This window comes from Narcine bancroftii, chromosome 4 (assembly GCF_036971445.1).
Source record: "Narcine bancroftii isolate sNarBan1 chromosome 4, sNarBan1.hap1, whole genome shotgun sequence".
NCBI classification, from domain to species: Eukaryota; Metazoa; Chordata; class Chondrichthyes; order Torpediniformes; family Narcinidae; genus Narcine; species Narcine bancroftii.
Genome location: NC_091472.1, coordinates 196,015,967 through 196,033,600, shown reverse-complemented (window position 1 = coordinate 196,033,600; position 17,634 = coordinate 196,015,967). Strand labels below are relative to the sequence as shown.

Genomic DNA, 17,634 nt, shown 5'->3' with positions numbered 1-17,634 from the left:
TTTACATTATTCCTTTGACTTTGATTCTACAAAGCATCAATTTTCTTCAACAAATCACTTCTCTGAATTTCTCAACCAATAAATGAATCTTCTCTCTGTCCCATCTTTTCCACATCATCGTTACAATCAAGAAAATCTTCTTCAATCTTCTTAAATTTATCTTGCACTTTGTCCACCACTTTCAGACACTTTGCCACATCCAACTTGATAGAAGGTATTTCCCCCTTCATGTCAGCAAGCTGTTTCTTCACAGATGAAAAACCTTGATCCATCTGAATTGCCAAATTTTCAATCTGTTTAAATATATTAATTTGTGAAGTTAAATCTGAATAATGAGGATCAGGTTTAAATTTTAAAGCCTGTTTAACTATGGGCTTACCCTTGTATATAATAGTTTCTTCCTCCTCTATACCTTGATCTTATTCTTCTTCCAGTACTCCAGTGTCTCCTTCCTCTTCCCCTGTTGATGCGTTGATGCTGAAACTATTTCAGCCCGAATGTCGGTGCGGACCCTCCCCACCCCCCCCCTCCCCCCCCCCCTCCCCCGTCAGCCCAGGATCACTGGGCTGAGAGAAGCCAGGTTCCCCCGCAGCCTGGGCCACATTCGATGTAATGCACATGCATGGTTGCTCCTCCTGGTCCGGAGCAGGACAACATCGGGTGCCAGCACCATCTTCCACAGCACTATGTGAAGTCGATGCTGGTGTAGAACGAATCTTACTAGAGGACTAGTCCTGTGGACGGGGATGAGGAGGAATCTACTCCGAAGGCTCCACTTCAAAGGTAGACCCAAATTCTTCTGTGCTTGATAGCTGTTTTGGAATAGTTTTTTTAAAAAAGTTGTTTGTGCTTTTGTTTTCATCATAGTTACTTCTAGGATATTTCAGCAATATGTTCAATACTTTCTGAAAAAGTTTTAAAACTTTAAAAACGGGTTTTTAATAGTTCTGCCAGGGGAGGTGTCTGTCCATGTCTTCTCCCTATGCCATCCCTAAACTGTTTAATTGTACTTTTCTTTTTAATACTATACCCAGTACTACTTTATATGACACTATCCCCTGCCCTTTGGTTGTTATTTTTGCATTACCTACTGACCTAGATAGAAGTGGACTTGCATGGATAATACACAAATCAAAGTTTTTCACCATATTCAAGATTCTTTAATTGTCATGCAATAAAACAGGAAATGTGATAGGTCCGCACCAGTGGTAGCACTGCTGTTACAGCAGCTCCGGCAGCACTGCTTTCTTTCCTCAATATACGTGAGTATAAACAATTCAGTAAAGCATTCATTCACATTTCATTTCAACATCTGACTTTTTAATGACTGACTGCATCTCAAAGTTCAAAGATTCACTCTACACAATCACCTGTAACAAATAGTTTAAGTACTTCCTACCTTGCTCTTGACAACCTCCAATGGCTTTCCCTCAAACATTTTAAGCCAAGTCCTGATCTACAAATGACCAAAACACTCATGCTCCATGCCAAAAGTGTCGACTTATCCCACTTTAGCCAGGTGGCTCTCATGCCCCATGTTCTTCTTCTTCTGATCCACTGTACATTACATCCCCTGCTCCAGGATGTCCATTAATTAAGGCTTGCCTTCTGCAATTCTGCTGCTAAATTCTTTGATCTTGTAATATTTAAGCCATCTTCAAAAGGCACAAAACTTTGTTCTTTAACTATGCTTCAGCAACTTGTATTTGTCAATAATTCAGTGTACCACAAACTTCCTACTCCCAAAATTTTGAGATCTGCTGCTAAACTAAAGGCAATTCACAAATGTAAAATGCTGCTACTTTGGCCGAAACTGCCTTACCTGTGGAGGAGATCGAAAGGCTGGAGGTGAATATGAACCACAGCCAGATTGACTCTTATTTCCCTTCTGCTTCATACAGTAAATCTCCTTCAGTGAAGGAAGCTTATACCGGGGATCAACTGGGAGCTAGAAATAAATAGGGTCCAGTTAATGCAAACTTCCAACTATTTCAAGGGAAATTAAAAAGTAAACCTGTCCCAGCAACCAATCCCTTGGATTTATTTTGTGTTTCATAAAATGTAAAATAAGGGAATATCTTGATCTTGTCTGCAAATGTGAATGCAATCTAGAAACACAAAAGCAGCAAATGGTGTTGGTTTACAAGTAAAGAAAAGGGAGTAGTTGCAAAGGCACCACTTGGTTTAGTGAAAGATGAAAATTTGCTGGTGCTTATAAGCAAAACCTGCAGAAGATAAAGGCTAATCAACAAAGGGAGTTGGAGCACCATCAGTACAATTCTGAAAATGCAATCGAGACCAGCCATTCTCAACGGGGACCTTTCAGCCCCCCTGGTGGCCTCAGCACAATTAAGGGGGGGGGGGGGAGGACATGGACTGAAATCCTAAATATTTGCTGGGGTTTTTTACCTAGTCAGTAGGAGAGAAGTGTGGAAGAAACCAACTAAAAGTTGACTGTTTCACAGGGAAGGGGGCCCATAAACTTGACCAAAATCCTAAGGGGGCAATAACCAAAAAATAAGGTTGAGAATGGGTGATCTAGATCATCAAATTGCTTATGCTCCATCTAAACCAACAAAATCAGTTAGTATTATATGGGTTTTATCGAATCATGGAACTATTACAGCACACATTGTTATAACCATTGATCAATCAAGATTATTTTTTTTAAACTATAGAGATATGGCACAGTAATAGGTCCTTCTGGCCCACGAGCCCATGCTGGCCAAATATACCCATGTTACCAATTAGCCCATATGTCTTTGGAACATGGAAGGAAACTAAAACACCTGGAGATCACGAGGAGAACATACAAACTTTTACAGACAGCAGATTTGAATCCTGGTTGTTGGTCATGTCAGTGCAACACCATTGCAACAATCACTACACTAACCATGCTGCCCCTATGATCTCATTTTAAATAAAACCGAAGACCATTGTGAGACTATCTAATAAATTTTTTTTAATCATAAGCATGAATTGAGTAGAATCATATTACCAGGTTCAGTGATTTTTTTTTAAATGTATGTTTTAATGATTTTGCATTTCATAGAAAAATACAGCACAGAAGCAAGCCTTTTCGGCTCATCTCATCCATGCTGACCACGATGTCCGCCTACACAAATCTCATCTGCCCACATTAGACCCATATTGCTCTATACCTTTCGTATCCTATCAAAACACCTTTTTATCGCTGTAATAGTAACTTCATTATCAAACTTCCCCTTAATCATGTCAGTTCCCAGAAGAAAAATGCAATTTCTCTAATCTCTCCACGTAACTGAGATTTCCCATCCCTGATGATTATTGACAAATACTGAACATATCACATCTTGATCACTTATTTTTGTGAAAAACAGTTGGGTAGAAATCAAAAGCCACAGTGGAAAATAAAGGATTTTAATTCAAATAGCTATTGTATTCCCGTGTTGAATAATCCTCCTTCCAATGATAATAAAGAGATACAGGAATATCAGAGCCAGAACCACCAGGCTGAGAAACGGTTTCTCCCCATGGGCAGCAAGACTGCTGAACAAATGAATGAACTGCTCAAAAAAACCCTCCAAGAATTTACTATATATTAAAATATATTTATTTATTTTTATATATGTCTATAAGTACTGCATATGTATTATTTGCCTATATGTGCGTTTGCATGTTTTTGTACCAAAGACCAGAGAATGCTGTTTCATCGGGTTGTACTTGTGCAATCGGATTATAATAAAAGTGAACTTGAACTAAGTCAAGGCTGATATGAAATTAAACAGTACACCATTCAACCACTGTGAATGATAACCCTCAAGTAGCTTGCTGATATGATCTTTCTGATTAAACTTCCCAAATTTTGATTTTAAAAAGCAAATTATCTCAGACAAATATTTTAATAGCTACATCTGCATACATATTGATGTTAAATGCAGCCAATAGGGTTTATGAAATATAAAAAATATTTCCTGCCACCCAACCACATCTTGTAGACAACAGCAATTGAGATGGAATAAAACCCTTCAGCCTGCACCCAGTCATTTCAATACCAATTTGTTGCCTATGTTCATTTCAACTAGGGCTTCTCCATTTACCCCCATAATTGTAAAGTCTGTGTTCTTTCTTTGTTTCCCCACTTCAAATGCATTTTAATAAATTCATAATTTTGTTTTTGCTCAAGAGAAAGACCAAATGAAAGCCTGAATGAAAAATTAGTTACTTTAATTATAAAAGAAAAATATGAGAAAATGACGCTTCAAGGCATTCCCCATAATCCAATTATAAAATATTCAATTGCATCCAAGAATTGAACATGCAGTTGGAAAAAACAGCTTGTTTGAGAAAATTAATAATTTTACAATATTGCATTTTTTTCCAGTTATTCTACATACGTGGAATGTTTTGACAGCTCTGGAAGAAGAGACTACATCAACAAAATCAGTCTCTTTATTCTTCGGTAAAGAGTGGTACAGGTCACTCTCATCCATCTTCCAGTAAGATAGCCCTAAAGTAAAAGTAAAATTAGGTATATAAACATTGAGGCATTAAGGTTATAACAAAAGCTCATCTTAAAATGCAGATACCAGAAACTTTTTCCACCCAGAGAGTGGTAGGTACGTGTGGTGCATTGAGGTAGTAGCAAGCAAGCACAAAACTCAAAAGACTGTACAACAGGCTTTATTCCAGTTCATGCCTTGGTGGCTCCCTATGTGACTGGCTCAGGAGGGGCCAGCTCAGGTCTATATTCAGGTCGGCTGATTGACAGCCGGCTAGGTGGAGTCAGCCCGTTAGGTACAGAGATCACCCCCTGCAGCAAACTGGTGGTCATATCACACATGACGTGAAATGAGCAAATGGTAGATGCAAGTACAATTAGAATGCTAAAAAGACATTCAGACAGATACGTAGATAGGAAAGATTTGGAAGCATATGGGCAAAATACAAGCAAATGGGACTAGCTGATGTAGACAACTTGGAGGAGTTAGGACAAAGAGCATGTTTTCATGCATATGTGTAGGAGTTTAGAAACAGTTATTATTTTAATGGTAGGAGTTCTGAAACAGTTATAGAAGGTAGACAGAAACAGCAAGGAAAAAGCTAAAATGTTCTTTGTGTAAAATGGCGCATGAAAAAGCAGAACAGAGTAAACAGATAACAGAGGAATTTAAGAAATATGCACGTACAGACACAAAGAGCTTGTTTAATAGGGGGTGGGGAAAGGCAGTGTGAGCACGGGATAAGAGAAAGTTGGAGTCAGTCAAGAGTCAGACGAATAGGGAAAAGTGCCAAACCAATCCAAGAAGGACAAACGTAAGACAAATGTAAGGGGAGGTGAAGTAAAAATTGTAGAAAAACAAAGAGACTTCCCGCCCTCGGGATACTTTCCCAAGGTAAGGGGAGAGTACCCAACTTTGCAATGTTGTAAATATAAATAAATGTTCTTTGTTCTCAATTTTTGTCTCGAGCAATTTCTGTGAAGGTACTTCTGTTTCTCACAAATGGGGGCTTGTCTGGGATCCCACTCCCTCCACTGACAGAGTGCCCGACGACGAGGGTAGGTGCACCCCGGCTGATTCAGCTGGACTCACGGACGACAGGTGACTGGTCAGTGGATGAAGCGAGTGATATCTGAGAAGAGGCATTGAGAACAAATGACGGGAGGACGTTAAGGAAGCGCGCTAGGAATAGCTACTGGATCCCGGTAAGAGGAATTTTACTTACCTGTTAGTATGGGAGGTGTGAGTAGCAAGGGAAATAGTCCTAAGGAAGGACGGGATGATCAGATAACTAAGCAAAGTCCGTTAGGATTAACGCTATCTGATTGGGGTGCGGGGAGAACCCGCGGGAAAGACAAACAGACCATGGTCAGGTATTGCTGTCTGGAATAGGTTAAAAACCCGATAAAAGGGAATTCGGTATATTGGCCAAAGTTCAGATCCAATGAGAACTGGATGTGTCAGGCATTGAACATCTGGCTCTATCAAAATCAAAGAGATAATATTGAGAGCAGAGAATATGCAGCCTGCTGGCTCAGTGGATCGGTTGATCAACTGGTTTTGAATGAAAAAGAATGTAAGGACAAGAAGGATGAGGAACCTTTTGTCCCTGAAACACAAGGATGGGATGTGTTACATTCCCTTCTTCCACCTTATGCTCCTCCTATGCCAGCTCCTATCTTTCCCCTCTCTCCTATGCTCTACCCTTCTTCACCTTCCCCTCCTCCCCCACAGCTAAAGAAAGGAGAAGAAAGTATGATGACCCGTTCACAAGGTACTAGATTACCACCTCAATTGACAAGAGAGGGAGGAGAGTTTGATTCAAAACAGTGTGAAACCCTCCGGGAGGGAAGGGTAGAACCCTTTGATTCATTTACCAGAGAGCAGGAACCTAGACATTATAAAGGAGAGGATAAGCCAGAAATTAACTGGATGAGACCTTTACGGGAAGTTCCTGTGGGAGGGGGACTCGGTTTCGTAAATGTGCCCCTGACTAGTACGGAGGTGCGTAACTTTAAGAGAGAAATGACCTCCCTGATAGAGGATCCTCAGGAATATGCCGAACAATTAGATCAATTTTTGGGACCAAATATATATACATGGGATAAGTTAACATCGATCTTTAGGGCTCTGTTCACTTTGGATGAACGTGGAATGATTCGCCAGGCAGGGATTAGAGTCTGGGATAGGGAACACCAAGGGGGACCAGAGGCAATACCTGGGGAACTTAAATTCCCCCTGGCAAAACCAAATTGGGATAAGAATACTAATGATGATTGCACATTAATGGAGGAATATAGGGTTAATCTGATAAAAGTAATCAAGGAGTCTGTTCCAAAGGGACAGAATTTTAAGAAAGCATTTGAGGTTCCCCAAGGTCCCGAGGAGACCCCCTCTGCATTTCTGAATAGGTTGCATGCAGCCATACAGCAATATGGGGGGTTTGGATATAGAATCCCCAGCAGGTGAACAATTGGTATTAACGAGCTTCGTTACTAATTCAGCCCCAGACATCAGGAGAAAATTGCAGAAGACTGAGAATTGTCATGAACAGGGAATAACACAGCTTTTACAGATCGCACAAAGGGCATACGTCCAGAGGTCTGAGGATAAACAGAAAGGAAAGGCTAAGATTTTGATGCAGGCAGTCAAGGAAGTTGTGGAGGGACAGCAGGGAAATGTTAGGGGCTGTGTGCCAGCTCCTGGACGTTGGGAGAAGCGCCGGGAGTGGGAGAGGAGAGACCAGAGATAATTTCATAAATCACGACTTCTCACTTCAGTCACTGACCAATATTAATTAAAATTCATGCTAAAATGTAAATGTCATAAATGATCGTTTATCAATACATTAGAATGAGCGAATTTAACTACCAGTTAATTTAATTTTATGAAATAAATTGTATTCAAATGTGATTTTGCACAGGGAGTACATGAGAGTTGAGCGATGTTATAACATTTGCAGGGAGAAATGTTTGCGCAAGTAGGGTGAGTTCTATACGTCTTACTTTTCTTAAATGTATATAAGATAAAGAAAGGATCTGATGTGTAAAGTGGCTGGATCAGCCAGTTGAAGGGGGAGTGTGCATGACCCTTTAAGCGCGTTGTGGCACTAATCAATTGTATTCTGTTCACTTGAAACTGAGGCTCCAGGCTCCTGTCTTGCAGTTAGCGGTATGGAGCCCTCTCAATAGATTTAGTACATTTATTCTACACATTCAGCAGTCAAGGTCCGTGAGCTTAAAGATCGCCCACCTCTGGAGAATAAAGAAACCTCTGGGGAATCCAATAAATTTAATGATTGATTTCTCTGGTGCATTTTCCTCCGGAGTGAAACTCATGCCTCAGCACAATTTCTCTGTATTGCCGCTGTAATTTAGTTTTTTTTAATAATTTTTTATTTTTCACACCATAAATCACATTAACCATGATACACATTTTTTCCTTTTCACACATATACAATGTCATTTTCTCCCCCCCCCTCCCTCCTCCCCTCCCACCCTCCCCACCTCCCCCCTCCCGTCCATTTAAGGTATAAAATCTAGGATACATTAAACCAGTCGAACAATGTTGTCATTCAATAAAAATACACCAGAAATTCCACTGAGTCCATTCTTTTCATTTCCTTTTCCTTCCGTTAACTTAGGTAGAGATTGTCGCCGATAGGTTTTCGCTATTGTGTTTAATATAAGGCTCCCATATTTGTTCGAATATTTCAATATTATTTCTTAAACTATATGTTATTTTTTCTAATGGAATACATTTATTCATTTCTATATACCATTGTTGTATTTTCAAATTATCTTCCAATTTCCAGGTTGACATAATACATTTTTTTGCTACGGCTAGAGCTATCTTAACAAATCTTTTTTGTGCATCCTCCAAATCAATTCCAAATTCTTTGTTTTTTATGTTACTTAGGAGAAAGATCTCTGGATTCTTTGGTATATTGTTTTCTGTTATTTTATTTAATATCTGATTGAGATCTTCCCAAAAATTTTCTAATTTCTCACATGTCCAGATTGCATGAATTGTTGTTCCCATTTCTTTTTTAAATCGAAAACATCTATCAGATACTGTTGGGTCCCATTTATTTAACTTTTGAGGTGTAATGTATAGCCTGTGTATCCAGTTATATTGTATCATACGTAACCTCGTATTTATTGTATTTCTCATCGTTCCAGAGCATAACTTCTCCCATGTTTCCTTTTTTATCTTTATATTTAAATCCTGTTCCCATTTTTGTTTAGTTTTACCATTTGTTTCCTCATTCTCCTTTTCTTGCAGTTTAATATACATATTTCTATTCTTTTGATCCCTTTTTTCTCCCATTCTCTAAAGGAAAGGTTATCTATTGTAAAAGGGAGTAACTTGTTTTGCGTCAATATTAGTTTTGGTAATTGATAATTTGTTTTATTTCTTTCTACATGAATCTTCTTCCAAATATTGAGTAGATGATGTAATACTGGAGAACTTCTATGTTGTACCAATTTTTCATCCCATTTATATAAGATGTGTTCAGGTGTCTTTTCCCCTATTTTATCTAATTCTAATCTAGTCCAATCTGGCTTTTCCCTTGTTTGATAAAAATCTGATAGGTATCTTAATTGTGTGGCTCTATAATAATTTTTAAAGTTTGGCAGTTGTAAGCATCCTTGTTTATACCATTCTATTAATTTATCTAGTGCTATCCTCGGTTTCCCCCCTTTCCATAAAAATTTCCTTATTATTTTCTTTAACTCCTTGAAGAATTTCTCTGTCAGTTGTATTGGCAATGCCTGAAATAGGTATAATATCCTTGGAAAAATGTTCATTTTAATACAGTTTATCCTTCCTATTAGTGTTAATGGTAAATCTTTCCAATGCTCTAAATCATCCTGTAATTTTTTCATTAGTGGATAATAATTGAATTTATATAGTTGGCCGAGATTTTTGTTTATTTGTACACCTAGGTATCTTATTGCTTGCATTTGCCATCTAAATGGTGATTCTTTCTTAAATTTTGAAAAATCCGCATCATTCATAGGCATTGCTTCACTTTTATTTACGTTGATCTTGTAACCCGACACTTCTCCATATTCCTTCAATTTCTTATATAATTCTTTTATTGATAGTTCTGGTTCTGTTAAGTATACTATAACATCATCCGCAAATAAACTGATTTTATATTCCTTGTCTTTTATTTTTATCCCTTTTATATTATTTTCTGTTCTTATCAATTTTGCTAGTGGTTCTATAGCTAACGCAAACAATAAAGGTGGTAGTGGGCATCCCTGTCGTTGTTGACCTGCTTAAGTTAAATTGTTTTTATACATGTCCATTTACTGTCACTTTTGCTAACGGTCCCTTATATAATGCTTTAATCCAATTAATATACTTCTCCGGTAAACTGAATTTTTGCAATACTTTGAACAAATAATTCCATTCTACTCTGTCAAAGGCCTTCTCTGCGTCTAAAGCAACTGCTACTGTTGGTGCTTTATTCCCTTCTACTGCATGAATTAAGTTAATAAATTTACAAATTTTGTCTGTTGTGCGTCTTTTTTTGATAAATCCAGTTTGGTCTAGATTTACCATTTTCGGTACATACTCTGCTAATCTGTTTGCTAATAATTTAGCTATTATCTTATAATCTGTGTTAAGTAAAGATATTGGTCTATATGACGCTGGTGTGAGTGAATCTTTCCCTTGCTTTAGTATTACTGTAATTATTGCTGTTTTACATGAATCTGGTAAGCTTTGCGTATTATCAATCTGGTTGATTACTTCCAGGAGGGGCGGAATTAATAAGTCTTTAAATGTTTTATAGAATTCTATTGGGAATCCATCCTCTCCTGGTGTCTTATTATTTGGTAATTTTTTTATTATCTCTTGTATTTCTACTATTCCAAATGGCTCTTAATTTATTTTGTTCCTCTATTTGTAGTTTTGGTAGTTCAATTTTAGTTAGAAATTCATCTATTTTCCCTTCTTTCCCTTCGTTTTCAGTTCGGTATAATTGTTCATAGAATTCTCTAAAGTTTTCCTTAATTTCTTTTGGATTATATGTAATTTGTTTGTCTTTTTTCCTTGATGCCAATACCATTTTCTTAGCATGTTCTGTCTTAAGCTGCCATGCTAGGATTTTATGCGTTTTTTCCCCTAGTTCATAATATTTCTGTTTTGTCTTCATTATATTTTTCTCCACCTTATATGTTTGTAGTGTTTCATATTTTATTTTTTTATCCGCCAATTCTCTTCTTTTAGTGATATCTTCCTTCATTACTAATTCTTTTTCTATATTTACTATTTCCCTTTCCAACTGCTCTGTTTCCTGATTATAGTCCTTCTTCATCTTGGTTACATAACTTATTATTTGCCCTCTAATGAATGCTTTCATTGCATCCCATAGTTAAACTTATCTTCCACTGATTCCGTATTTATTTCAAAATACATTTTAATTTGTTTTTCAATAAATTCTCTAAAGTCCTGCCTTTTAAGTAACATGGGGTTTAATCTCCATCTATACATTCTTGTAGGGATGTCCTCTAACTTTACTGTCAATATTGGGTGAATGGTCCGATAGTATTCTAGCTTTATATTCTGTTTTTTTTTACTCTATCTTGCATACGAGCTGATAACAAAAATAGGTCTATTCTTGAGTATGTTTTGAGTCTAGCCGAGTAATATGAATATTCCTTTTCCTTTGGGTGTTGTTTCCTCCATATATCCAAAAGTTGCATTTCTTCCATCGATTTAATTATAAATTTGGTTACTTTGTTCTTTCTGTTAATTTTTTTCCCAGTTTTGTCCATATTTGAATCCAAATTCAGGTTGAAATCCCCTCCTATTAATATGTTCCCTTGCGTATCTGCTATCTTCAAAAAGATATCTTGCATAAACTTTTGATCTTCTTCGTTAGGTGAATATACATTGAGTAGATTCCAAAACTCCGAATATATCTGACATTTTATCATTACATATCTCCCTGCTGGATCTATTATTTCCTCTTCTATTTTAAATGGCACATTTTTACTAATTAATATAGCTACTCCTCTTGCTTTTGAATTATACGATGCTGCTGTTACATGTCCTACCCAATCTCTCTTTAATTTCTTATGCTCCAATTCAGTTAAATGTGTTTCTTGCACAAATGCTATATCAATTTTTTCTTTTTTCAGTAAATTTAGCAGTTTCTTCCTTTTAATTTGGTTATGTATTCCATTAATATTTAAAGTCATATAGTTCAACGTAGCCATTTTATACTTTGTTTATCTTCCCTTTCCGTTTCTCCATCATTACCTTTCTTTCTTATCCATTTCTGTTTTCTTGTTTTGAAACCTTTATAAGACAACATTCCTAAAACATCAAACATTTTCCTTATTCTCCTATTTAAAACTTCTTTAGCCCCAATCCCCCCTTCCCCTCCTGAGTTGTCCTTTATCCCTTGTCGGACAACCACATCTCCCCTCTCCATTTGGATTTGCGAATTCACTCGCAAGCATCAGCTGATTTTGCAGTGACCGTAACACCCCCCCATCCAGCCCCCCCTGAAAAGATTTCACTTTTCATATGTGACAAAGGTCACTCTTTTAATTCCCTCCTTATTCCCTCTATTCCTTTTCCTTCCCTTATTAATTCTTGTCTATACTATCTATATTTTCCTCTAAATACAGATACATTCATGTATGCACATTATACATATACACACATATACCTCTTTACCCACATACATATAAATCGTGGTCATTTTTACTCTTATTACATGTCTTCATCTCTCTGTTTGTTTTGTAGTTGTTCTGCAAATTTCCTTGCTTCCTCTGGATCCGAGAATAGTTTTTTTTCCATAAGATCGTTTTCGATGTTTTGAACTCCTTCCTCTTCTTCAGGAGTTCTAAACTTATGTCTTTTTAGTTTGCAGTCTTTTGTACTCTCGTTACACGTCTTCATCTCTCAGTCTATTTTGTAATTGTTCTGCAAATTTTCATGCTTCCTCTGGATCCGAGAATAGTCTGTTTTGTTGTCCTGGAATAAATATTTTCAATACCGCTGGATGCTTTAGTATAAATTTATACCCTTTCTTCCATAAAATCGCCTTTGCTGTATTGAACTCCTTTCTCTTCTTCAGGAGTTCAAAACTTATATCTGGATAAATGAAGATTTTTTGCCCTTTGTACTCCAGTGGCTTATTGTCCTCTCTTACTTTTTCCATTGTCTTCTCCAGTACCTTTTCTCTTGTAGTATATCTTAGGAATTTTACTAAAACAGATCTTGGCTTTTGTTGTGATTGTGGTTTAAAGGCCAATGATCTATGTGCCCTTTCTATTTCCATTTCTTGCTGTAGTTCTGGACATCCTAGGATCCTAGGGTTCCAATCTTTTATAAACTCTCTCATATTCTTGCCTTCTTCATCTTCCTTAAGGCCCACTATCTTTATGTTATTTCTTCTGTTATAATTTTCCATTATATCTATTTTCTGAGCTAACAGTTCTTGTGTCTCTTTAACTTTTTTATTAGATTCCTCTAATTTCTTTTTTAAGTCCTCAACATCCATTTCTACTGCTGCTTCTCGTTCTTGCACCTTGTCCATTCTTTTTCCCATTTCTGATAAGGTCATATCTATTTTATTCATTTTCTCTTCTGTATTGTTTATTCTTCTTCTTAAATCATTAAATTCTTGCGCTTGCCATTCTTTAAATGACTCCATGTATTCTTTAATAAGAGAAAGTATATCCTTTGTCTTGCCTTTCCCTTCTTCTTCTATTTCACTGTACTCTTCCTCTTCCTCTTCTTCTTCCTCTGGGTTGGCCATCTGTTGTTTCTTTGTTGCCCTTTTCTTCTCTTCTTTCTTGTTTTCGTTGTCTTCTATGTTCTCCTCTTGCTGCAGGTGTTCTGCAGCTGTCATTGCCGGCTGTGGAGATCGACTCCCCAGCTGGTCACCCCTCCCGTCGGTGTGTTTTTTTTCATGCGCATGCGCGGTTGCGCACTTTTACTCGGCTCAGCGAGCCATTTTTGTAGTCCAATTTCTACCGACCTGAGGGAGCGGGTTTCTCTCTCCACCGCGGGCCTCTTCGAACAGGTAAGGCCTTTTCCTTCATCTTCCGTTGTCTTCTCTTCCTCTCTTATTACCGTTGGTTTCGACTTTTCTTTTTTCGTCGCCATCTTCTTTCCACCTTTATATTCACTTTACTTTGATTTTTATTTTTGTGCCTTTGTGTTTTGCTTTGTTTTTTCTGACTTTTCTGGAGTTCTGGAGTTCACCGTCCGGCCACTATTCCATCACGTGACTCCCCCGCTGTAATTTAGTTCATGATAACTTCCACCATTCATCAGGTTTATATTTAAACCCGGTCGTGCGGAAGTTACATCGTAAATAATCATGATCTGGTTTTTCAAATTCATCTGGAAGTGGTGTCTAAAAGATTGCTGGGTTAATAGTACTGCAGTTGTGAAGGTCAAATACGGGTTCGCTAATAGAGTTCAGAGAGGCTCAAACATGCTTGAGTCATGTGGTGTGTCTCATTAGACATCAGGAGAGCCGGCACTGAATGTTGAGTGCAAACTTGTACCGGCTGATGGAAAGTGATATTGGCCACTGCAAAGACACTTTTGTGTAGTGCCAGCAATGTCTGTGCACGGAGGTAAATCCTGCGTGACTGGATTTAGCTTAATGGAGAAATAAACCTGCGAACAGGTCTATGGTAGTGTGTGAGTACTGCAATAGCTGGAATATGATTTAAATTAGTGGCATAGTTCAGAACAATTGGGTGCATAGGCATAACAATATCATTAATAGCTCACAGATCTTGTACCAGATGCTATTCAGTACGTCTCGGCTTAAGGACTGGAAAAATCGCATGTTATAGAGAGATTGGCATGGCACCAATATTTCTTGATTCAATAATGACACCACAAGCTCCAGGATTCATGCAGCAGAACTTTAAGTGGAATATAATAGAAACTAGCCTGTACTTAAATGATTGTGTGTGCAATCTTCATAAGAACATATTTTAAATGTTTTTCGGTGCAGGTTTTACAGATTGCTTTAAATAAGGCCAGCTCCTGTGGGCTTTGGCGCAAGGCATTTAATGTTTAAATTACAATAGCGACGTTAAATAATCGTCAAATTCGTTGTCATCTGCAGTGACAAAGACATGTCTTATTCCCACTCGGCTATTTTTAAAATAAATTCATTTTAGAATACAGTTAATATCACTCGCCGAATCATTATGGCTAATTGTGTACTTAAGGCAGAACTAAAGGTTGAATATGTTTCAAGTTCTCTCGCAGGGGCTCTTGTGCTGCAATGTCTGTTATGTACTCACTCTAACAAACTGCAGGTTGGTTGCCCCATACAGACAAGCAGCTTCAACTGCGTTTTAATAAGGTCTAATATATTCAAAACCCATGGAAATATGGTTTGTGTTTCTTTTTATAATAATTCTAAATATAACATTTACACTAACACAAAGAAATGTTATATTGTTATGGTAAACGGTGTCTTGCCCCACAATGATTTTGGAAACTATTGTAAAAACAGATAAGGCATTAAATTGCAGCTATTCACTTTTAATTAGCGTTTCACCAAGTAAACAGGATCATGAACTAATAAATCCTGGGAATACATTGGCAGTTAATTAAGACAGAAGGGTTTATTAGTTCAAAATCCACCCCTAGAGCATCCTTTTCATTTTATTAAATCTGGTGATTGGGTATATGTAAAAGCATGGCAAGATCACCAACTAAAACCTGTCTGGGACGGCCCCTATTGTGTACTTTTGAATACAGACACTGCAGTTCGCACTCGAGAAAAGGGTTGGACGCATGTTCAGCGAGTAAAGTGGTATCGTTCGCCCCCCGAGACTCATGAGGACCCACGGGACTCCAAGTGGTGGTGCGAGTTACACCCCGATAGAGTTAAATTGACTTTGCGAAAGAAGGATCCAAGAAAATGTTAATTTGTCTTTTACTCTCTATTGTGGGGATGGGTTGTTTCATTGCTGCTGTTAAACTAATCGATGTTACAAGCTGTGTGAAAAATATTTGTAAGAGGACTACCTTACCCCTCTGTTCCCAGCTGGGTTGTGAAAAGTCCTATTGGATACGGGGCAGCACTGAGGGAGGTGGAATGAGACAGGAGAGGATCTTTGAGGCTTGGTCGAATGTGCCAGTCCAATGCGTAGCAAATGTTACCTTTAAGATTTGCTCCTTCGGGGGCAGGACGTTTTTGGCTCTTTGGTGTCATGGGGCCGATGGGTCTCATGGCTGTCCACCCCGGGGCTGGATATGCATGTCTCCTGGCTTCAGCAATCCAGGGGACCCCTTAATTCGAACAGCAACATACCTAGACTGGAAACGACCATGGCTCCAACTACCACCTCCCCAGATGGAGTCCGCAGGAGCCTGTATGAGAGGGCCAGGAAACAGGCGAATAGACACAGACTTGGGGATAACTTATGGGTTGATTTACACCAGCTGACAGTCCAGGAGCTTGGGGTCCGTAACTGTTGGATTTGTAGTGGACCAACCCGGGATGGAACTTGGCCATGGAGAGGTGAGCCATTAGATGATCGTACATTTCTTGCCTCCAATCTTTCCACTAGCATTTCTGGTCGATCCCGTGAGTCTTGGAAGTTGGAAAATCATCCACAAGGCTTTGAGTGCTTGGTAAAAGAACACAGCAGGTACCCAAAAGGTACAATGTTGTAAATATAAATAAATGTTCTTTGTTCTCAATTTTTGTCTCGAGCAATTGTACTTCTGTTTCTCACATATGGGCAAAATACAAGCAAATGGGACTAGCTGATGTAGACAACTCAGAGGAGTTAGGCCAAAGAGCATGTTTTCATGCTGTAAAATTCAATGATTATGACTCTTAAGCCCCTTTAGCACTTGCAAATGGTCCCAGAAATTAACGGCCAATTGGCCCAAAAAGGATCTAGTATGAAAGGAAAATATTCTCTGCCTCGACCTGTGTACAATCCCCAGCATTGCAATCAGGCAAGTGTAGAACAGGCAAATTGCATTCTGGGTTAGAAATGAACCAAGTTTTTGTATGAGTGCAGGAACATGAAGGAAGAAAAAAATTAAAATGAAGGTATAAACTTTGCCATGGGAAAGTTGCAGGAGGAGAGGAAATAAGTAGCATGGGAAAGTTAATGGCACTATAGTGCACAATTTATAAACGCCGTGGGGGAAAAAGCGATGGCGGACCTGACTTCCCAGAATGCTGAGCAGCAGAGGCCCCCCCCCCCCCCCATAAGTGATCTGTGCATGCAGAGTCATGCAACAGCCTTTTCTCTACTGCACGTCCACCATCGCTTTTCCCCCATGGTATAAATTGTGCGCGATAGCACAACAAACTTTCCTAACTGTTTAAAAATTGGCTGCTATTGCTATTTTTGCTAGCACTTTCCCACAGTCCCTTATTAAGGTAATATAGAGGTCAGAACAACAACAAGGGCTGAAAGGCTTCTACTGTGCTGCATATAAAGTTTAATTATTTTCTAATTAGGCATGATTAATTTGGTTCAAATAGAACAGTAGTTCTCAACCTTTTTCTCTCCACTCACATACCACATTAAGTAATCCCTATGCCATCAATGCTCTGTGATTAGTAAGGAATTGCTTAAGGAATGATGTGGGTGGGAAGGCAAGGTTGAGAATCACTGCTCTAGACCCAATTGTTACTGAAATATTTTTGAGAAAAATTGTCATTGGCCCATTTTCTTTGGAGTTATGAAACCAAGCACATAACGAGTCAATTATGTATGATTAAAACAGTGGTTTTCAACCATTTTCTTTCCACTCACATACCACCCTTACTAATCACAGAGCACCTATGGCATAGGGAATACTTAAAGTGGTATGTGAGTGAAAGGAAAAGGTTGAGAACCACTGAAATATAAGATCTTAATACAATGATCAGGATTTAGGCAGGTCCACCATCGCACGATGCATCACGATGTCACTGGTAGAAGATAAAACAGTCTTAACCCCAGGGATGGATCCTTGCATGTGTAATCATATGCAGTGTCCCAGTTAAGAAGAGTGGTCAAGTGTGAACAGTAAAAACACCATTCCTATCCTGGGACACTGAATGGCCGACTTAGTGGGATACAAGCGCAAAAGAGGCTTTATTGACCTCACAGTTACCTAAACAATGTACTTAAACTAC

The 17,634-nt window shown here is 38.3% G+C and overlaps 1 protein-coding gene across 5 annotated transcripts in view; it reads right to left on the bottom strand.

The window, feature by feature from the left end:
- Positions 1-17,634, bottom strand: part of LOC138761423 (M-phase phosphoprotein 9) — a 226,391-nt gene that overhangs the window by 153,054 nt on the left and 55,703 nt on the right. For 4 of the 5 annotated variants that reach the window (XR_011356317.1, XM_069933516.1, XM_069933520.1 and 1 more), the window contains exons 7-8: positions 4,377-4,489; positions 1,823-1,948 (exon numbers count right to left, since the gene is read on the bottom strand). Coding sequence is in view for 4 of the 5 variants with exons in the window: in XM_069933516.1 (XP_069789617.1) it covers positions 1,823-1,948; positions 4,377-4,489 (239 nt within the window). In the remaining variant the exon portion in view is untranslated. The remainder of the gene's footprint in view (positions 1-1,822; positions 1,949-4,376; positions 4,490-17,634) is intronic. The other variant, XM_069933517.1, reaches the window with a different exon arrangement.